Here is a 21,999-nt window from a genome sequence, read left to right as displayed (position 1 = left end):
TGTTTCAAATGATTTTCTTCTGCCAGTGCATCAGAAAAAGCACTTTCATATAGCTTGCAGCTTCCAGACTCCACAGAAGTTTTTTGGTGTCTTTTCTCAATGTTTATCCTCTTCAAAATAACAAAAACCAACTTTTGCCTGCGTGATTAGTAAATGGGATCCCAGCACGGCGCATGTTCTGTGAGACTGCTGAGCTGCATGAGGCTGGACAGCTTCAAGTTGCTTGTGAAAAAACCACATGTTGCTGGGTGCGCTCCTCTGCGGTGTAAGCCGTGCCTGCACCAGAAAAGCAGCATGCACTTCTCTGAACAAGAAGGAGCTGCAGACAGCCAGCAGGGAGAGTTAAGGATTAACCCAAGAATTAGCAGAGTCAAAAAGCTTAGTATGTACAGCATGGACCAAAGAAACAGCTATGCAGCTCAGAACTGTTCAGCTCCTCATTGGATCATCACCGGGGGGAAAAAGAGAGCCTGTGCTTGACAAGGTGTTTCTGATCCTCCCCATGTTCCCTTTCCCTGGCTTACTTTAGAAGAATTTGCAAAGAAAAAATTAGGCAAAGCTGCCACACAGCTTCTATCTGCAGCCATCCCTGTTCTCCCTTCCCCTCCCCACCTCTCTCATCCCTTTACAAACTCTCCACCACCCTCATCTTTCCAATTTTGCCACTAGATCTTCCAGCTCCAATTTCAGACTTCCTTTCCTGCCCCGGCAGTTGTCTTTGCATCTGCCATCTTCTTCCTCCTGTCAAGCAAGCAGGGGGAAAAAAAAAAGCCTTTCTCACTTGAATTAGAGATGGATTTATGAGGTTCCATCAGGTCTGCAAGAAAATGTGGTGGGGATGCCAGATGTACAAGTGTCATCCAAGAGAGCAGTTGCTTGGCAGGCCAATGGAGAGCCAGATTGACTTGAACTGGTAACATTGTGCTGTGCATCTGCCTCCTGCCTGAGACGACAGGATCTCGTGGGTTAGAAGGGATGCTGGGCCACAGTGCTCAGGAAAGCTAGAGGGACGTAGGAGAGCAGGGATCGTCATGAATGCTACCAATGTAGGGCCCTGTGAAACCAAGTGCTGGCCCTGCCCAGATGCTTATCAGACTTGCAGTGACACCTGTGTTCTTCGCTGCCTTTTGACATTCTTTGCAAAAGACAAACAGGCATGCAATGATTTCTGTAGTTTCAATACGTGTAGTCAAATTGCTGCTTACAGCATGATACCAAACCATTTGTGGTTTTGATTAGTCATTCCCCAGGGCAAACTATATTTAAAATAAGGAAGCCTGGTAGAATAGAAGGTGCCTCGCCTTTTTAAGAAGAAGCTTTAGTTGTATAACTAAAGACTGGCCTTAATTTCTTGACTTGCAACTTCCTCCTTTCACCACACCTCCTGTTACTGGCAGAAGAAGAGAGCAAACTCTTGTCAGAGACAGCAGACACATGCCAAAGAAATTGTGGGATCCTTCAAATCTTTTACCTATAGAAGTTCCATGTGGAAGTCCTTATGCTGAGGCTGTGTGTCATGTTCATCTACCTTTTGTACGGGGTGAAAACAGGTAAGAAATCAACAGTGTGTTTTGAATGTTTTTGTCAAATATAACATGCTTCCTGTGCTCTGCAGAAGCACAAATATATCTACCCTCTGCATTATAGTTACTGCGTGGGGTTTTTCACTAGCATTATTTTGGCAAAGCAAGTTATACTGGTTACATGAACGTAGTCAGCTCTAAGAGTTTCAAATGTAAAACCAGAAGTCATTTTTATTATCTTTTCATCATTTTGCAAACATTTCTCTTATATAAGTACTATCCATTGACACTGAAAATGTAATTTGAAATCTTCAGAGAAGAATGATTTATTTTCAGTAGTGTCTTACATGACAGACGCAAAGGATGAATTACCATTTATGAACAATAAACTTCATTTGATATCCTCACAGCCCTACTAAGAATCAACCTGTATAACAATAAACAAATGTACTGCCTTGTGTTAGCATACACATGGGAGCAAGTCAAATTATAGCTCTCTGCTTTGTAGGGGAAAAAAACAGGATAAAAAAAAAGAAACATTCTTATAAATATTAACTTGTATTTCATCAGGTTCTCTGGAGTAATCTCGGGGTCACATTTTGCTAAGTTTGTTAAATATGATGTAGGAAATGCAGTAATAATAAGTGGAAAAGAGTATTGTATAAAACAGCACTGAGGAAACCCAATGAGATACTGAAGATCATTTTAAGAGGTAGAGGGCAGACTCTCTGTGGAAAAGTGACGGAATTCTTCAACAATGCTGCTGAGATTTGCTGTGTGGAAGTGAAGTGTGCTTAAAGCTGAAGACTTCATTATTGATGCATAAGACCAGTCTGTTGAAACACACTGTAAAAATCCCATGCAAGGTGACAGTGTTTTGAGCAACAGTGAAAGTGCAGGCAGATGCAGAAGAAGCAACACGTCTTTTTGAGGTCTGTGCAAGGTGTTGACTGGGTGAGCAGCCCCCTTCTCGGGCTCCATGTGGCAGTACAGTCTCCCGAGGACCACAGCTAGGACAACTACAAATCTGGCCAAGTGACCACTGACCGACCCATTGCAATGAAAATCCATTGGAACTTTACTTTGCAAGAGGACAGACCAGTGGAGTTAAAAAACTCAGCTGCTATTCTATTCATGCAGACAGCCTCAAGATCACAGCCCCAAAATGCCGCTATTGCAAACCCTGTCTCTCCATAGGATGAACATCCAGGACAGAAGGAAGAAAAAGCCTGCAAACACTGTCTCCGAGAAAGGAATGACCAAGTTATTCTGAAGTGCCCCTCCTGCTGCAATAGCACCTCAGAGGCTGATCTCAGGCTCGAGACAAAAGATGTCCAGCTCCCATGTAGGAACAGCGGTTTAACGACTTAGTATGCCCCCTGCTACAGGTGCTGCCATGTCAGAGCACCTTGCCCAGAAATCTGTTGTTTGCCATCCTATTTTACATGTCAGAACAATGAGCAGAGGGAGAAAAGTGAACTGCCTGAGGCTGTTCAGCAAGCTAACGGCCAAGACAGGGCTGGGAGCAAGTTAACAGGACACTGAGTTAATTGCCACATTTATTCACCTTTCCTGGAGGGAAGTGGTCTGTTGGACACGGGTTAAGTACAGTGCCAGGGTGTGAGTTTCCACCTCGCTTATTTGCTTGCAGAGTTAATATCAATAAGTCTCTTGCCCCATCAGAGAAATAATTTTGGAGTTTCAAAGACACTTCCAGCTGTTTGGGTAGGACTCACCGTGCTTATCAGAATGAAAAGCAAAGCCAGGGTAACTGGCTGTCCTCATGTGCCAGCTTTTGGAACACATGGTGGGTGAGTCTGGGATATGCACCAGCCTGCCAGAAGAGAAGCTGGCAGGTTTTCCCCCACTATTAGCACTGATCTGATTTTGTTAATCAAAATAGAACAAATCTAACAGACTTGGTGCAGATATAACAAGGCTTTTTAAACAGTTCCTGTGTTAGGTATTAGCAAATGCCGATCAGCTCTTCAAAGGCTCTTATTTACCAGAAGGTTTGGGCTGGGCTGGTGACAAACATAGTGCTCCTCTGGGCAAGTCTCAGCACAATGCAGGGGATATAGAAACAAATTAAGCAATCAGTGCAATCTAGCACCATATAGAAGTAATTCTTGCCTGGCATTTCTGTGTGTATTACTACAGCTTCAGTGGCGGTAAAGATGCTTAACAATACTATGTAATAACGCTATACAATAACGAAAACAATTTCTAGTTATTAGAAAAATAAATATAACTTTTTTTATTTTGCAGTAGCACCTAGAGGACAGTCATTAAGTATCACTGTGTATGCTCGTGTATATCAGCAAAAAATTATAACTTCTCTCTGCTGGTTACTTTGATATCTCCACATGAGCAGTGTCATAGAAGTCTTGCTGCTGTTTCTCTGGAGCATCTTGGCACTGTAAGAATGAGATGACAGCAAGCTGGTCAGGAGACAGCCACCCAGGTCGCCTTTACTCTTGCAAGCAGAGCCCAGAGTCACACTGCCCCTGGGAGCCCCAGCTGAAGGATGACAGAGGCAGAACACCCTCAATTCAAAAGGCCACTGATGTTCACACTGCTTGGCTGAGGGTTCATTTTCCACCACTCCTGTCCTGCTATTCATATTTTACCATAGGCTTTATTCAGGAAAGACTCCGTGGATTTCAAATGTTAAAATTTATTTCTGAATTTATGGTAGCAATTTAAAATATCCAGTTGGACTTAACCACAACATCCTTTTAGCCTATTAACTTTTATTTCTGGAGCTCCTGGGACTTCTACAAAGTAATTAGCAGAACTATGGCAACTGAGCAGATTATTTTATGTGCTGGGCACATAACATTTATGTCGCTCTTATGCTCCTAATTTCCATAGGAGGAGAAAAGGGAAAGGTGCTCACAGAAACTGTGAGAGTTTCATAATTTAGAAATTAAAATGCACAGAGTATTGGAGATTTTCTAGAGTACAATTAGCTTATAGCTGCAGGTTTTCTAAACCCTTCTACCTACTGCACAGCCCTTGAAGCAACAAAGATCAGGAAGATTTCTCTAGCAACTGCAGCCTGAACAATTACTGCGGTATATGTGTGAGGGAGACATCCTCTCCCACAAGGTGCTTCAATAATATTAAGGGGATTTGGGGAAAAGGATTGTGAGCCAGGGAGAGGCTACAAAACCTGGGAGGGCCTTCATAAGCAATGTCTGTCTGGAGGCAGTTATATTCTATGCCCTGTTGGAGATTGTATTGGACTCTGAAGGCTCAGCTGGTGTTCTGCTGGAAAACCAAGGAACAAAGACAGGCTTTCAAATGGCAGAGACTGTCCCATAAAGCAGCACTTACATAAAATTCAGTTACTCTTCAGCTGTGTACAAAGCAATATCAGTAACATATCTCATGCAGCCAACGGGTGTCCCATTTCTCAGTCTGAAATAGTAGGCTGCATCTGCAAATACAAATGAATCATTGAGCTGCCCCTCACAACAGCAAGATCCTCTGCAGCTTGTCAGCTCCAGACTGGAGTTACAAACAAACCACAAGTATGTATCTTTACCCTAGAACCTGTCCAGAGCATCTGGGTTGCTCAGACCAATACAGCAACCATCCTAGTTGTCAGTCTCTAACACCTTCCTCACACTAGTGGGATTTTTTCAGAAAGTCCATGCCATCTTCCAGCTGCTAGTGGAAGCAGGACTGTACTGTTTCAGGGAAAGCTGCTCTGAGAAGGTACACTTGCTGTCTCTGTTTCAACATGGCAAAAAATCCTAAGTTTCAGGGTAACTCCAGTCATGAACATGATAGAGAGGAAAGAAGCAGCCCCAGCTCAGACAGCTCACAACATATGTACCAGTGCCTGTGCAGGGCTGGCAGGTAGAAAGGGTCAAAGCAAACATATTGGTGCTAACCTCAGGATTGCCACACTGCTCCTTTCAGATCCTGGGAAGACATGTCCTGCATTCACAGCTCTCAGCATTGGCAACGCTTTGATAGGGACGGACCTGAAAGTGAAGCTGCTGCTCTACACCAGACAGAACCCAAACTGTGCTGAAGAGCTCAATTCAACAGCCTCCAACTATTTAGATGTGACCAAGAAAACCACCTTCATCATCCATGGATACCGACTCACAGGCTCTACCCCGGTCTGGATCCCTGACTTGGTACATCTTCTGCTTTCCGTAGAAGACATGAACATCATCCTTGTGGACTGGAACCAGGGGGCAACAACTCTCATCTACAGTAATGCTTCCAGAAACGGCAAAAAAGTTGCTGAGATTCTGAAGAAAATTATTGATGAAATGTTGGTAAGTTGAATGTTCACACTATAATATAGTCACTAATGCACAGTATGTAAAGGGCACAAAGGAACAGTTTAAACACAGCAGGATGTCTGGGAAAATAAACTCCTAAAAAGGAATGCATTTGGTTTTGAAAGTGCAGCTATACTGCAGTGCCAAATTCTACCCTTGGATTTGGTGCGACAGTCTTTTGTTGCAATATCCAGTTTACACTCTTAAGTCTCTACATTTCTGGATACAAAACTCCACAGATATGTTTCCCATACAAAGAAACTCATTTCCACTTTCTGGATGTCCAAAAGTCAGCTTATGGGGATCAGCTACAGTTTGCAGCTCCTCGCAGCTGTGGCACAGGCACAGTCGATGACACTGGATCATTAGGATTGTTATGCCTGCTAATGCCTTGCAGGAACCACATGTGGGCAACTGGAGTTGTGCTCATGCGGCTCATGAATATTTGTTCCTGTCCACACTTGTAGTCACTGCCTCAGGAAAATACAACCACTGCACGAACTGTTCCCATGGCGGCTCTCAGATATGGGCCTTCACCGTGAGTGCTAGTTGTACTATGGGACTATCAAAGGGGGAATACTTACACAGAGTGGAACACATCAAGAAAAAGTGTGGGAAAAGTAGAGAGATGCATTTACATTCCTCCTGATATTTTTTATGCCTTTCATGTGCCTAAAAGCTATGACCTCAGGTACTTTTAAATCTCAGGTTGATGGAGCATCACTTGACTCCATGCACATGATAGGAGTGAGTCTGGGAGCACACATCTCTGGCTTTGTGGGACAAATGTTTGGTGGTACACTTGGAAGAATCACAGGTAAGCCCTTCTTCCTGTCAGTCCTTTAGCTCTGAGATTAGCTGTTCACCGTGAGCAGAGTGAGCTGCACAGTACTGAAGTGATGTCATGCGCACGGTTTTGCGTTGCAGGCCTTGACCCAGCAGGTCCCTTGTACAGAGGAAAGCCACCTAGCGAAAGGCTGGATCCTACAGATGCACAGTTTGTTGATGTCATTCATTCGGATACTGATGGTATGTGCATTTCTGCTCTTTGCTGTTATGAGGAAACCTAGAGACTGATGGGGAGCACAGGAAAGCGGAGGCTCTGGTAGGCAGCAGTGTTGGGGGATCCTTGCTCCTTTGGCCCAAGGGGGCAGCAGTCTCCTTCACTGGTGCTGTGAAGGGTCCTGTGGGCCTGGTTACCCACATTGTGCTCAGCACTCCTTCAGGAGCTGCTGTTCTATTTGCATTTCAAAACATGCTGCTGTTCTACAGCAATTATAGCCTCTTGGCTTATGAAGTACAAGGACTTAGGCACTGGTACAGGAGTGCCCTGTTGCTGCCACAGCACACACTCCTGCCGGAGCGGTTCCGCACTAACATTACACTGCAGGGTCAGCCTGCCTCAAAGCACGCAGCATCTCAAAAGCTCATCACACAGCTCAATGCCTTGCACAGCACATCAGTTGTCCCCAAACCCGTAGCTCCCTGCATGATGCTTCCAGTCTTCATTCCACCTCCCATGGGCTAAACCTTCCCCTAGGGTGAATCTGGAATCTCCCTCAGCCCTCTGCTTTCCCAGCCAGTGCACAGCACGTCTTCACATCCGCCAGCCAGGCCAGCAGTGTGATGCAAGCCCAAGCCCCCTGCTCTGCTCCCACTGACATCCTACTCCCCGCGCTTGGCTTTCCCACCTCATTGCTGCCTCTCGTCTTCTCCCAGTCCCTCCAAGAACTCTGACTTCAGCAGCATAGCAATATGAAACCCAGTGTTTCACGTCCCTTTTCCTCTCCTGCATGCAGCGGCACAAAAAACCAGATTTTGTGCTCTCACATTCACAGACTTATTTTAGATATTTGATACCATTGCTAAAATGACACAGCTGGGTCACAATTGTTTGGCCTGCTGCCTAAACAGATGAATGACATTAATATTGCTGCACAGGCAGACATTGTAGAGCTAAATAACTATTATTTTTTCCAGGTAGTTTCTTATATTTCCTTCTTCTGCATTTTACGATTTAATATTCCCTCCCCACACCCCTGATGTTTTCTTTTGTCAGGACTAGGTTACACAGAAGCACTAGGCCACATAGACTTCTACCCGAACGGCGGGACCGACCAGCCTGGCTGTCCACTGACAATATTTTCTGGTAATTAATTCTGCCTTGAATTGCACAAACACTGACAAAATGTTTCCAGTGAGAAAAGAGGAGAAGGCCAGAGAAACATCATCACTGCTTAGAAAATACATGAAAACCATATTCTGGCAAAGCCATGACAGCAATTTCTTCCCAGCACTGATGTGGTACACCGACGTCACGTGAGTTTAGCCGATGTGCACCAGGCAGACATAAGAGTCAGTGGTAATCCTTCTGCTCTCTGTCACAAATGCAAATGATATTAATTTTCTGTGCAAAAAGTCATCAGGTAGATTTGTGCCTTCATTTTGTGACTACATTTAGAAAACCTGTGGGATATATTTTTTTAAATTACTTAGAACACACACAAAACCCCAAGGACTAGCAATGGCAAGAACCTGTTCAGAAAACAGGTTTGAGATGAATGTGGGTTAGGCAATTATACTGAATCCAATGCGTCCTCCTTGGCAGTGACAGTGCAGTCTGGCAGGTAGAGCCCTAGTCTTGAATGCAAGAACACTTTTTTCCTTTCCAGCCTGACAGCAGAACTGGTTTTATGAAAGGTGGGTGAAGAAAATACCTCCCAGAAGAAAAGGCAGTAATGTGAACTCAACCCTTATCAGACCCAAGAGAATCTACATAGAAAACCAGCCTGAAACAAAAATCCATAGGAAATGAGGCTTCACTCATTTTGCTGCTCATGCAACAACTCGTTTTATTAGTTGTATCTTTGTAAAGAGCTTTTTACACCAAAATGGAAGGCTATGTGCGAAAAAGAAAAGCAATATCCAGCTATCAGGCCTGAGCGCAGAAAAAAGATGAGAACACCTGAGATGGAATCGGATCCATAGCTGGATCCTCTGAAACTGCAGTAACAACACAAACAAATATGTTTTTAAAACCAAAAAAGACAAGAAGAACAGCAGACACAGGCAGAGCTGAGTGCGCTCAAAGGGAGAGGCTAGTGCCCCCTCACTGCTCTGCCACAGCCCAGTGTTCCCCAGTGCCACCTGTTGCGTCCAGACTGGTCAGTAACTGTCCATCGGTGTGTCTTCTTTTGCCAGTGCATTAACAGTGTTTTCCTGAAGCTTGAGGATTGCTAACAAAATATTTCTTCCCTATGTATGATTAAGGATTGCAGTATTTTAAATGTGACCACCAGAGGTCTGTTCTCCTGTTCATGTCATCCCTGAAGCAGAGCTGCAATATCACTGCATATCCGTGTGACTCGTACAGAAATTACAGGAATGGCAAATGTACCAGCTGTGAAACTTTTTGGCCTATGCCATGTCCCATCCTAGGTAAGGATCCAGAGAATGTAATACATCCTGAATACACCTGTCTGACAGAGCTGCCCATTGTAAAACTTGGTGTGTAACAAATGTTTTGCTAACGGACTAACACAACATGGTGCTTTGCAAAAAGGATGTAAGTTATTTCCATGGAGGTTTTTGAGATGGTCTCTCCTTGGCTTCTGCAGAGGTACAAGCCCCTGCTGCAGGCAAGAGAGGCCTGAGAAATTTCCCTGCTCTTTGTATGGTCACATCATGTTATGATCTAGAACAGAAATCCACATGTAAAGGATCCTGAACTAGAAAAGCCAAAACAAGACTTGGGTTCTTTACACTAAAGTCACAGGAAAAATGAATTAAAGTCTGTCAGATGCAGAGTTTGAGGGATAGGGGCATCTTCTTGCTAAAACAGAATCTTTTCTAAGGAATTTTCAGCACCACAAAACCCCTCTTGACTCTAAAAGGAATGGCAGAGGGGTGAACAAAGGCTATTCTGCTTTTTTGTAACTGACCCACAGAGGTGTCCTAGCCTGGATGTGACAGCCCAGATTCAGGCTGCCATTTCTGAAATGTTGATGCTAAAGGCATGTTGATGGAATGTTGAGGCTAGAAACAACTGACACCTCCGGAAATTAATTTCAAAGCTAAGGGGATGATTTTCATTCTGTACTGCAAAATTAAGTCCTTCTTGACCATGGGTATCCGATGTGGAAGAAGATCAATCTTACAATAAGTGCTGAACAGTAACCAGGAATATTTAGACCCTCAGTCGGCTTTAGTTACACAAGTATAATTAAGTCCTGGCATAAGTCTACAGAGTATGGGAGCATGTGTCACACAGTACTACCTTGCAGCTGGCAAGCAATATACTATTTCTTAAATACTTGCTTTGTTATTTTCAGTAATTAGTTGCTTATATACCTGTGCAGTAACTCTCTGTTTCATTTTCAATCTGTCATCTATAGGTTATTATGCCCATAAGTGGAAAAGCTATTTAACACAACAGAGCCATCCAGTGACAAGTATGTTTTTTGATACAGCAGAAAAAGAGCCATTTTGCAGTAAGTGACTAAGATTCTGAGATTATTTTTCTTTGTGTATTGCCTCCTTCAGCAACAGCCAAGCAGAGATGGTTACTTGCTATTGGCATCACAGCCAGCATTTTAGAAACAAAGCCAGTGGCTGCTTGATAGAATTATGTCCATCTGCAGTCTTGCTGTTACATTCCTTACCTGCAAACCTGCCTGGTGCTGAGAAAGCCAACTACTCCCCAGAGATGTGCAAGAACAGGCTCATCTTGCTTACAATGCTAGGAAACTTGTTGAGAACATTCAAATAAAACATAAAAGGGTAATTTCTAAACTGTGTTTCAAAACAACACACCACTCTCTTGTGCAAGTAAGAGGTATGTGGGAACAATGAGAGTCAAAGACATGCTCTGAGCTGAACAGGTAAAAAAGCTACCCTGGATAAAAGTGAATGGCATGGGGAAGGGGCCCAGGCAAGGGGAATCAGTGAAAAAAAAAGTTTCACCAAGGCTTCTCCTCACCCCCACTATCACCAACATACCAAGCCATGGGCAGGGATTATGGCCTGAGCTCCAGCGCTGGTCAGCAAGTGAATTCAGTGACTTACAGATCAGAGAAAGAAACAGAATATTCTGCTCTGTGAAAGAGAAGACAAATGACAGATGCTGAGAACAGACATGAAGGGCTTCAGAGGCAGACAGGAGAAAGAAAAGGCAATCTGAAAATGAATGGGGAAGGCAGGGAGTGAAAGGCAGCCTGCTGAAAGCCACAAAAGAGAGGCCATCTTGCATGCCACTTGTGAGCCCTTCCTGTAGTGCTTTCCCAGACATCTCTTAATATTCCTGTTAGAAATCTCTGCAAAGGAAGGAGAAAGAGATTTTAGAGATAAATTGAACGTGTTGTGTCCAATGAGCAAACAGGAGAATGATGTACTCCACCTGCAGCTCTGCCCCCAGACAGGCACACAGCTGGGCTGGAAAGCAGAGCGTGCAAGTCTAACCACCCTCTTTCCCTCTCTCTCTCCCCTCAGTTTATCACTACTTTGTGGATATTATTACGTGGAACACAGACACCAGAAGAGGCACCTTCAGCATTGTACTAGCTGATGAAACTGGGAAGAAGGCAGAATCTAAAGTTAATCCGTAAGTTTTTACAGATCATCAGATTGGTAATGTTGGCAAATAACTTGGTTCAACTGCATCTGGGAGAAGGCAAGATATCCTCCTCTAACTTCTCTGCTGATAGTTGATAGTGTACATGCCTTAGGGCTTACCTGGCCTTATGCAATTTTCCCAGACTCCCCCAGCGCACGCCAGCTGACAGCCCAGCCCTTTGGTCTGGACCCTTCTCAGTCATCTCAAGGACTGAAGTGGACAATCTCAGCCAGTGGCACAGCAGTCCTAGGCTTCCACAAAAGCAGAAGGAAAACACATCTCCCCCTCTTTTCTTCCCTTTCCTGGGAGTGTTCTGTTCCAGCTCCAGGTGCCTAAGACAGCTGAGATGAACCTGGGCCTGAATACGTAACACCCAAATCAAATAATTCCACTTGGAGAGGCAAACTAATAACTGGTGTTTATGTGGACATGCAAATTCCTGATTGATCTAAACACACTTCAGCCAAACAAGTCACGCTGAACTAGTTTTCCCAAGTGTCTCTAACTGCATATTCTCTCAGCTGTATCTGCTTGCACTGGAGCAATCTGCAGAGCTCCCTGGGGCTGCACAACAGGATCGTCCTGCTCTGCTGAGCGTGTGACAGCCCACCAGGCAGTGTGCTTGCTTACACACACACAGGTCATAAACACCTTTGACAGGTTAAAACTTGTCCTATTTGTCAGGCCTCCTAAAATTTCTAAACAAGGCCAGTCGTTTTAAGTGTTGCAACCGGGATACACTTCCAGTCACATCTGCACTATTCACCCTCATGGGAAACCTGAAACTATGGCCTTACAACAACTGGCTATATAAAGAACGTGTTGTGTGGCTGCAGCATTCTTGTGAGCATCTCTGCTACTTTTGTCCCAAGACCAGGGCAGTTTTCATGCACATCTCAAAGTAGAACCAGCCACTCTGTCAAAAAGGACGAAGTTCAAACCCCAGTCCTATGAGGCTTAATGTCTTTAAGCCTGTGCCATTTTCCTATCCTGAGAAGTTGGATTACTCTCTATTAATTCCAGTCAAACCTGCACTGTTTCACAGATGTTTCTGCTGCATTTGCCAGAAGCGAACTACCAGAAATATAGTTAGGGACATTAATACTCCCAGTGTAGAGTCTTCCATTGGTAGAGCTACCTTAGCCACACAGTTTTGTTACAACCAGATTTTTAAATCTGGTTATATACAGCAACATATTCTGCAAACTCCTTGGATGACTTGGTGTTCAGATCAGACAATCATATAATCATTCAGGTTGGAAAAGACTTCTAAGATCATCAAGCCCAACTGCCAACCCAACACCACCATGACTCCTAAACCATGTTCCAAAGTGCCACATCTACACATTTTTAAAAACCTCCGGCAGCCTGTTCTTGTGCCTCACCACTCTTTCAGTGAAGACATTTTTCCTAATACCCAGTCTAAACCTCTCCTGACACAACTTGAGGCCCTTTCCTCTCATCCTATCACTAGTAACTCGAGAGAAGAGACCAACTCCCACCTCACTACAGCCTCCTTTCAGGTAGTTGTAGAGACTGATAAGGTCTCCCCTCAGCCTCCTCTTCTCCAGGCTAAACAACCCCAGCTCCTCCAGCTGCTCCTCACAGGACTTGTTCTCCAGACCCTTCCCCAGCTTCGTTACCCTTCTCTGGACATGATCCAGCTATTCAGTGTTCCTCTTGTAGTGAAGGGCCCCAAACCGAACACAAGATTCCAGGTGCTGCTTCACTATTGCCAGGTATAGGGCATGATCACTGCCCTGCTCCTGCTGGCCACATTATTCCTGATACAAGCCAGGATGCTGTTGGCCTTCTTGGCCACCTGGGCACACTCCTGGCTCATGTTCAGCTGGCTGTCAACCAACAACCCCAGGTCCTTCTCTGCCAGGCAGCTTTCCAGCCACTCTTCCCCAAGCCTGTAGCGCTGCATGGGGTTGTTGTGACCCTAGTGCAAGATGGGGCACTTGGCCTTGTAAAACCTCATACAATTGACCTCAGCCCATCGATCCAGCCTGTCCAGATCACCCCACTCAACTTAGTGTCATCTGCAAACTTACTGAGGGTGCACTTGATCCTCTCATCCAGACCATTGATAAAGATATTAAACAAGACTGGCCCCCAAAACTGAGCCCTGGGGAACTCTGCTTGTGACTGGCCACCAACTGGATTTAGCTCTGTTCACCACAACTCTCTGGGTTCGGCCATCCAGCCAGTTTTTTACCCAGCAAAGAATATGTCTGCCTAAGCCATGAGCTGCCAGCTTCTCTAGGAGGATGCTGTGGGAGACGGGGTCAAAAAGTGTCAAAGGTCTGCACAACCAGTCATGTACAAACATCATTTTGGTCTGGTTGACTCAAGTTCAGCACAGAGTCACAGTGAGGATTCTGCTTTGAGACCAGAGCAAACAGCATCAGACCTCTGCATCCCCACTCCCACCCCAAATAACTGAGTGCAAAAGTGGCTGAGCAGGTTCATAGCTGGAGACCTGAATCCATACCCATTTCCTGTAAATCAGAAACTAATCATAGGTTCAGTCCTCCTCCTCCCCCAGCACTGTTTCTAATAATATACCCAATATATTAAAATTGGTGCTATCCCCTTGGTGACTCTCAGACACCTTGTCTCCTTTATCTTTAGAGAAGCTGCAGCCTTTCAGCGGTACAACCAAATCACTTTGCTAATTGGATTTGACCAGGACTTTGAAAATGTAGATAGAATTTCCTTGACATTTTCCACGGGATCTGTCATTGGCCCAAAATTCAAACTCAGGATTCTCCAAATGAGGTTCCAGTCACTTACAAATCCAGAAAGGTAAGCAGAGGTTTACAAAGTATTTCTGTTGTTGCAAACTGGACAGAAGTAAATTAATCTCCCAGATGCCTGGCCTGGCTGAGTTCATCCAGAATAATTATATTTATTTCACATTTAATAATTCTTGCACATCTACACTGGCAATAAATTCTGCCTTCAGTGCATGCACCCAAATCCCATAGCTGAACTTGAACACAGAGTTTGTGTTATTGTACTGAAAACATGCAATTAGTGATCTAACTCTGACGTGGTCTGACATTTTAAATTTGGTCAGGAAAATGACCTTTGAGTAGCTACAGAGAAGCTGTCCAGGACTGAACTCTGAGCTGAAAGTAAATGCATCTCTCAGGGAAATACAGATGTCCAGCCCCAAATACACATTTTCTATCTCAGTCAATTTCTATGTCCAGTCAAACAGGGAGATTAAGTTACTCCTGGAATTCCAGTAACTGGGAGCTGCTGGCCCAAAGCACTGACTACTGCCCAAAATGTCATGAGGTACCTACCAGGTCATTTGCTGACGAGATTTCTGCAGCCGCTTCAGTCACCTTGTTAACCTCTGTCTACTCTATGGTCCTACCCTTAAACTTCCATGATTTTCAGGGCACCTTTGGAGGAGGGGATCTCTGCCTGAGCTCAGCAAGTACAGAATCTCTCAGCTTGACCTTGTGTGCAAGGACAGTATGTGGACATCAAGCCATACATGCTCTAAATTTGGGTTAAAACAAGGATTGCACATTAGAGTTGAGAAGGGCATAGCAAAAAAAGGACAGAGCTGCAGAACATGTTTCTTTGCAGTTCATAAAAATCTGCTACCCTTATCTTAGTCTTAGAATAAGAAAAAGATTGTGCATATCAAACAAGAGAAGTCCTTCTGCAGCTCCCTCTCACTGACACTCCCCTTCTCCTGTCCTATGTCTCCACAGTCACTTCCAGCCCCAGATCCACATCTAATCTTTTAAAAAGTAGATGCAAATGTCTAAACATTACATTAGAGGCTATTCAGTCTTCCCCAGGAAGGGCTGCCACAGGCTATGAGTATAACTTCATTAAGCAATCAGTCACTGTCACAGGGAGGGATGTCCTGCCCTCTCTCCTTCCCTATGCCAGGGCTACTGCTCATGTGGCCCCAGGTGAAAGCCTAAGCATTCCCTCTGGTTTTCGGCTGGGCTGGTTCTAAGCCAGACCAAGGCCTGGTCTCAGCTCAGTGGCAGCGCAATCCCTAACGCTGACACCAGGGAATTGGCAGGAACACGCAGGTGGGCAAGGAGAGATGGAAGGACCACCCATTTGGTTGTCATGCAAGTGCAGACTGACTTAAAGAGAGCTGTGAACTTCATAGCCAATACCTGTTTGCTTGCTGGTTTGTTTTCCCATGAGGCAAAGCAGAAGATAACGTAGAACATAATGAAAATACACTTAAAGTATCTGTGATCTGGGTAAGGCTTCAAGTCCACCTTGGTTTAGGCAAAGCCAGTTGCCTTGAGAACGTGACTTATTTTATGTAAGCCTCCAGCACGCTTGGAGACTTGCCTGGGGGATGATAGGAAAAAAAAAAAAAAAAGCCCATTTTTCACTTTTGGCTTGTGCTGTTTTCGTGCAGACCACAGCTGTGCAGATACGACCTTGTCCTGATGGAGAACACCAAAAAAACCTTCAAGCCCATCCCGTGTTAGAGCAGGAATTAAGCCCCAAATATGTTATTTCTGGACGTTACGTCTGTATGCGGCGAACATTTTCACAGCCACAAGGGGGGCTCACCTGAAAGTTCCTTCTGTGGAGACCGAGCGGCAGCGTGGTGGAGACCCTCTTGTCATAGAGTCACAGAATGGTTTTGGTTGGAACGGACCTTTAAAGGTCTGTCAACGGATGTAGTCAGGGCAAAGATTCATAAAAGGGGCTGTGAACGTGACAAAAACATGCTGGCGTTGCGTCTTTTCCGAGGTGAGGTTCCCGCCGCGCCCTCGGGGCCGCGCCCCGCCCTCAGGGCCCCCGGGGCCGCGCCCCGCGCCTGCGCGTCCCGTCCCGCTCCGCTCCGCGGCGGGGCGGGGGCGGGGCGGGCCGTGTGGCGGGATGTGGCGGCGGCTGGCTGGGCTGCTCCTCCTCTTCGCGGCCGCCACGGCCGCCCTCTGGCTGCTGTCGGCCCGGCTGAGCGCGGGGCAGGCGCGCAGGTGGGTGCGGGAACGGAGGGGGTGGTGCGGGGGGGCGAGGCGGGCCGGTGCTCCGGGTCTCCCCGTGTTCTTCCCCCACTCCCAGGCCTCTGCGGTTCCCGTCGGACCTGGAGGAGCTGCGGGAGCTGGCCGAGGCGCTGCGGGACTACGAGCGGCAGCACCGGGGCGCGGCGCTGACCCTCTTCTGCGCCGCCTACCTCTACAAGCAGAGCTTCGCCATCCCCGGCTCCAGCCTCCTGGTAGGGGAGGGCGGCGGGGCAGTGCCGGGCCGGGCGGGGGGCTGCAGGGCGGGAGCCGGTACGGAGTCCTCCGAGGGGCCCTTTGCCCCTCCGTCCCGTCCCAGGCGCTGCCTGCTGGGGCAAGGAGCAAGGTCGGTGCCGTGCTGGGTGAGTCACGGCTCCGCGGGAGGAAACGGGTCTGCGCGGTGCCCTCCAGAAGCCAAAGCGACGGCGGCTGCAAGCAGCCAGGCCGAGGGGACACGCGTGTGGGTGTCTGGGTGCATCCCCGGGCCCTCACGCGGTGTCGTGCCTTGGCAGAACGTTCTGGCCGGAGCACTTTTTGGGCCGTGGACTGGGCTGGTGCTGTGCTCGGCGCTGACGTCTGTGGGAGCGACCTTCTGCTACCTGCTCTCTGGTGCGTTCGGAAAGCAGTTCGTCGTCTACTACTTTCCTGATAAAGTGGCGCAGCTGCAAAGAAAGGTAAGCAGCTGAGGTTCTGCAGGCACCCAGAATGCCCCCGGGATGAGGCTGCCTTTTGGGTTGACTTAGTAAAGAGATGAATAAGTGCAGGGGATGCTTCAGATTAGTTAATCTGGGAGCAAACTACGCTCTTGGGAGCAAGACTGTTTGCAAAGGGGGTGCATAGAAAATCCCAGATCCTAAGGAAAATCAGAAGTAAGGTAATGGATTGATGGGGAAGCCCCTGTGCTCAAGAACTGCCTCCAGCCATACTGTGCCACGTTGTACAGCTGGAGGTGGTTCTGCTGTTGAGTTCCTGATCTGTCATTCAGGTTAGATCCCATTTTCTCCACTTGCTTGGAAGGGACTCCCCATACATACATGAACTTGTTTCTTTTCATCAGTTCTGGACTGATGTTATGTTGCCCCATGTTAGAAGAAAACTTAAGTTCACTCTACTGGCGTAGACATTCAGATGTTACTGCTGTCTGAAGAGCAGAAATAATTTGGAATGTTTCTCTTGGCAGGTGGAAGAGAACAGGAGCTGCTTATTTTTTTTCTTATTGTTCCTGAGGCTGTTCCCTATGACACCAAACTGGTTTCTGAATCTCTCAGCTCCCATTTTAAACATCCCTGTGTCCCAGTTCTTCTTATCCGTTCTCATCGGTAAGGCCTGGGGAGACCATCTGAGGGGGCAGCATGACATTGCCTCTCTCCTCATCGCCAAGCCTTGCGTAGTATGCAGAGTTGGGGAAGGCAGAGCAGCGGGGTCTTAGCCATGACTCTGCCCCATTTAGCCATTTGCCTTCACGCTGCCCTTCTATTCAGAGGTCTCACAGCATTTTGCAAATACGCATGCATCACCGATGCAGCGAAGTTTTGAATCACACCCCATTCTTTCAGTTATGAACACAGACCCCTGCATCTGGCGTTCAGCAAGGGCATATTTGAGCTCATTTTACATGGGAGGGGATGCTAACAGGCTTTTTTCTGCTCTGATTCTTTCAGGTCTTACACCATATAATTTCATCTGTGTGCAGACAGGAGCCATTCTATCACAAATCACCTCTTTGGATACCATTTTCTCCTGGGACACGCTGCTCAAACTGCTTGCAATGGCTGTGGCAGCACTGATACCAGGCACCCTTATCAAGAAATACAGCAAGAAGCACTTGAAGCTGGATGAAGACAAGCATGTTCAGTTACTCAATGGCAAAAAGAGCTTGTGATGGCTCAGGTGCCCCAGATGGTGGGGGACTGTCTTGCAAAAGCTGCAGGTCTCTTCCTGTGGGTTATATTCTGCATGCTCTGTGCCACCGTGGACCAAGGACAATTGCAGTTTTTAATCCTCCTTCTCGTCTAAGAGGAGGTGTAAGGATCTTATTTTTAATGAATGTTTCACTGTGCATGTATCTGCACGGAGAGCGTTATACAGGGGCATTGTGAACACTTCAGTTAATTTGCCTGTTTCCTGTTTGCCTGTGTCTCCAGTGTGCCTGAGGGTGTTGCCAGCCCACTACAAATGTATTAGCAATGGGAAGAAAAAATCAGGAGTACTGGCATCTTGGGAGGAAGGCAAATCAGAACCCCATAGTCCTTCCCAGCTCTTGAACACAGGGGCCAAGCACCGCACTCCCTGCAGTCTCCCTACCAGCCTGAGTCCCAGGCTTCCCTTGGGCTCCCACACTTCACACCAAATCCAGCTTTGTGAGCCTGGCTAGTCTTGATGGTGTGACTGGTGTCAGCTGCTGCCTGCTCTGAGGGTGAGGCAGGCTGCTCTTCGGGCCGGCCTCATCCCTTGGCACTGAGAAGTTCCCAGCACATGGAACTGTGCTGAGGTGCAATGGCAAAAGCCTTGGCTGTTTTTCATCGCCACTCTAGTAGCAGCATTTCCCAGCTCTAGGCAGGCCCTGCCCTCTCCAAATCCATACTTATTTAGCATTTTTGGCCTAAAATGACAAACCGTGCACTTCTGCACTGTTAGGTGCAGTAGTACCTAGTTCAGAAACAAGTGATGATGTTTCAGGGTCCCTGTACCTTCTGTAGGAGAGTTTGCACAGTTGTAGAAGATTGTTCCTCATCGTCATTCAGATACTAAGTAAGCACAGCCTGCAACAAAATCACGGGGGTTTTGGGGCCAGCTCTGAGCCGCCTGTATCATTCATGTGTCAGCACACACACCATTGCTGCTGAGGTCTGTCAGTGTCTGCTACTCCCCACAAAGAGTAAAGGGGGAAAAAAAGAATCACTGGCTGGCAGTGATTTGGCCTCGAGAAGCACCTTTAAACATATGCATTTGGTCATGTGTAACTAGGTTTCCAAATAAGCAGGTAGGCTCTGTCCCAGTTGCTGGAGAACAGTAGCCCCCAGGGGTGATACTGTGCTCTGGGGCTGTTGGTATTTGCACCTCTTTGCTCTGCTTCCCATGAGTTTACCCTCCAGTCAGAGGATGAAGTAAACTGTGGCATGGAAGGAGGCAGATGGGAGATCCCAGAGCACTTGGGAAGCTGGCAGTGAATACTTCATCCTTTCTAGCACCTTCCCCATCAGTGGGGTTGGAACTGAGTGGGACAGGGAAGTTCCCAGGATGAGAAATCATGGTTTCAGATTCAATCCCCTGAGCTCATGTTGCAAAAACTACTCATTTGGCAAGCAAGAACAACACTTGGGCACACCTAAGTGCTTGGTAGGCTATGTGTGTAGTTTGGAGCTCCCAGTAGTTCCATTTCAGCTGCGGTCAGAGACAAGTAACAATAAGCCGCTCTCTAGCGTCATTAGTTATTAAAAGGCTTCATGACATGATCCCACAGTACATTGAAAACCCTTCCCAGATCACCAGACCAGCATGAGAAGCGTTGAAGTACACTGGCTTTTTATTCCATGCATTGTTTGCTTTGATAGTCATTCTTGTTTCCATCACTGTACACTGTTCAATACAAAAAAAATCAAGTTTGTATCAGGAATCCGCAGAGTAGGGAGGAGAGATGAACACTACTGGACAGGGCCAAGATGAAATGGTTACTTAACACAACAGTGGGGAAGGCAACATTCAGCTCTGGGAGAAAATCTAGGCTAGTGTTCAGGAGCTGTCAGCAGCCATGAGAACTGGATCAGGGTAGTTGGGATGCTGAAAAGGGAACCCACGGTTTACTTCTGTCCTGCAAATGTGGTGCTACTGCAAGGAGGAAGCAGGCCAATTTACGCCTCTCAGCCCCATCCCCTGCTAGGAGAGAAAGTGCAAGAAACCACAGCAGAGGTGCCCATATGGCAATGTGCAGATCATGTCCATGTGCAACTCCGCGCAGGTTTTGCTAAGGAAAATGCCTATATAACCCCCTGCAGAACTGACAGCAACTGTCCCAGGAATGCAGGGGGCTGGTGAACCACCCCTGCCCACACGCAGTCGAGGGCACGAGATGTGTGTGCAGGGGGAGGCTGGGATTACACATTTCGGCAAGGGAGGGCAGCCCTAGTGGCAGTCCCAGAGGGATACTGCATCAGAGGCAGCAGTTAGGAGGAGCATTGCTGGACCATAACAGTGCAATGACCCGTGCATGTAAAGAAACTAGAGCTAAGTGTGGCAGCAGACAACCTGAAGGGTTCAGTTCTGCTTTTTCCAGGCTGCAGAATGGGCCAGTATGTCCCCGGGCAAGGATGGGCAGGAATCAGCACACACCTGGGACAGCTGGCCCAGAAGGGTCCCAAAATCCCACACATCAAAGCATCTATGCTTCTCTGCAAGCCCAGAGGAGCTTCATCACATTGTGGAGGAGCTCTACACTCTACAGAGACCACAACTACTGAAACCCCTCTGGGATCTTTTTGTTAAGGACTGAATCATCAGAGACTGAAGTCCCTGTGAGAGGGACTTCTCCAGAGTCCCTGGAGACTCTGACAGGCCTGAGCTGGAGGCAGCTCTGCTTTGGGCCTATTGCTGTAGGGCTGCCCTAGGACACCAGTGCTGCCCACAAGCAGCAGGCACCGCAGGGCCATGGACTGGGCTGACATCCCGCTGCCCATGGGTGGCAAACAGCCCTGCCTGATTGAGCTCATGAAGCCTGCCAGATCTGAGTAGCAGAGTCTCTCCAGGGGCATAAGGCCTGGCATCCTCTGCTGTGGGGGACATTTGATGGTAGTTCTCAACCTCTCTTTATGCAATAGTTTGGTCTTTGTCTCTGTGTGTGTGCGTATGTTACATGCACACGGTTCTCCACTGCTAAATGCCTGCTGCCTCCAGCCTACTGAGTAACCATCTGCACCACCTTTTCCACACCAAAACCCCTCTCACAGCACAACAAAGCCTCTCTGGCCCTACCGCCTCCTCCTGCCACTGGCTGAGAGACAGAGAATGTTTGGGAGGCAGAACAAGGGATAGGAAAAAGAGACGAAACAAGAAATAGGCCAGAAAAGAGCTTCACTCCCCTCTGCATTCTGCCTCCACCCAGAGCTGAGTATTGCTACTGCAGGCAGGGGTGAGCTGGTCACTCCCTCTCCTCTCCAGCAGCTGCTTGGTCCTGCAAGGGGGATCCACCATGTGGATCCACTGCTGGCCACCCCTGATGTTGTACGCGCTGCCTGGAGCGATTGCCTTCCTCCCCACTTGTCCTTTTGGATGCTCTTGCCAGGGGATCTTCTGATGGTTATTCATTTTGTGATCAATTCAAAAGCCACTTGCTCCCTGATCACCATTCACCACCAGCTCAGGGGCTGCCAACTCTACTGGCAACAGAAGCAAATTGCAGCATCGACCACAGGGAGTATCACAGGGCCCAGGGAGCTGACTGCATCCATCCCCCTCAGACCAGCCTTGACAGGTTCTCTGCCCCGGTATAACAGCATCCTTGGAAATCACAAGAGGTGACAGCTACTGACAGCCATGGAGACCAGCTCTGCTCCCATCCC

The 21,999-nt window shown here is 47.2% G+C and overlaps 2 protein-coding genes across 4 annotated transcripts; both read left to right on the top strand.

The window, feature by feature from the left end:
• The first annotated feature begins 1,258 nt into the window (after positions 1–1,258).
• LIPH (lipase H) lies at positions 1,259–16,193 on the top strand. Of its 2 annotated transcripts, XM_075099526.1 has the most exons (11): positions 1,426–1,550; positions 2,094–2,911; positions 5,454–5,821; positions 6,536–6,644; positions 6,755–6,856; positions 7,887–7,976; positions 9,098–9,265; positions 10,222–10,317; positions 11,315–11,426; positions 14,076–14,249; positions 15,853–16,193. In XM_075099526.1, exons 2-11 carry the CDS (start codon positions 2,896–2,898, stop codon positions 15,923–15,925), a joined length of 1,308 nt encoding a protein of 435 aa, XP_074955627.1. In that variant the 5' UTR covers positions 1,426–1,550; positions 2,094–2,895; the 3' UTR covers positions 15,926–16,193. The 2 variants fall into 2 exon arrangements, with proteins under 2 accessions (XP_074955626.1, XP_074955627.1); XM_075099525.1 differs by lacking the exon at positions 2,094–2,911 and having other exon boundaries at positions 1,259–1,550.
• Positions 16,194–16,269: 76 nt separating this feature from the next.
• On the top strand, positions 16,270–18,551 carry TMEM41A (transmembrane protein 41A). 2 transcript variants are annotated; one of them, XM_075099528.1, is made up of 5 exons: positions 16,270–16,420; positions 16,506–16,659; positions 16,957–17,118; positions 17,625–17,763; positions 18,106–18,551. In XM_075099528.1, exons 1-5 carry the CDS (start codon positions 16,323–16,325, stop codon positions 18,324–18,326), a joined length of 774 nt encoding a protein of 257 aa, XP_074955629.1. In that variant the 5' UTR covers positions 16,270–16,322; the 3' UTR covers positions 18,327–18,551. The 2 variants fall into 2 exon arrangements, with proteins under 2 accessions (XP_074955629.1, XP_074955628.1); XM_075099527.1 differs by lacking the exon at positions 17,625–17,763 and having other exon boundaries at positions 16,274–16,420.
• Positions 18,552–21,999: the final 3,448 nt, after the last annotated feature.

The sequence above is a fragment of the Phalacrocorax aristotelis genome, chromosome 7 (assembly GCF_949628215.1).
Source record: "Phalacrocorax aristotelis chromosome 7, bGulAri2.1, whole genome shotgun sequence".
NCBI lineage: Eukaryota > Metazoa > Chordata > Aves > Suliformes > Phalacrocoracidae > Phalacrocorax > Phalacrocorax aristotelis.
Note: the sequence above shows the minus strand (reverse complement) of the source record. Positions and strands in the feature narration are given on the sequence as shown.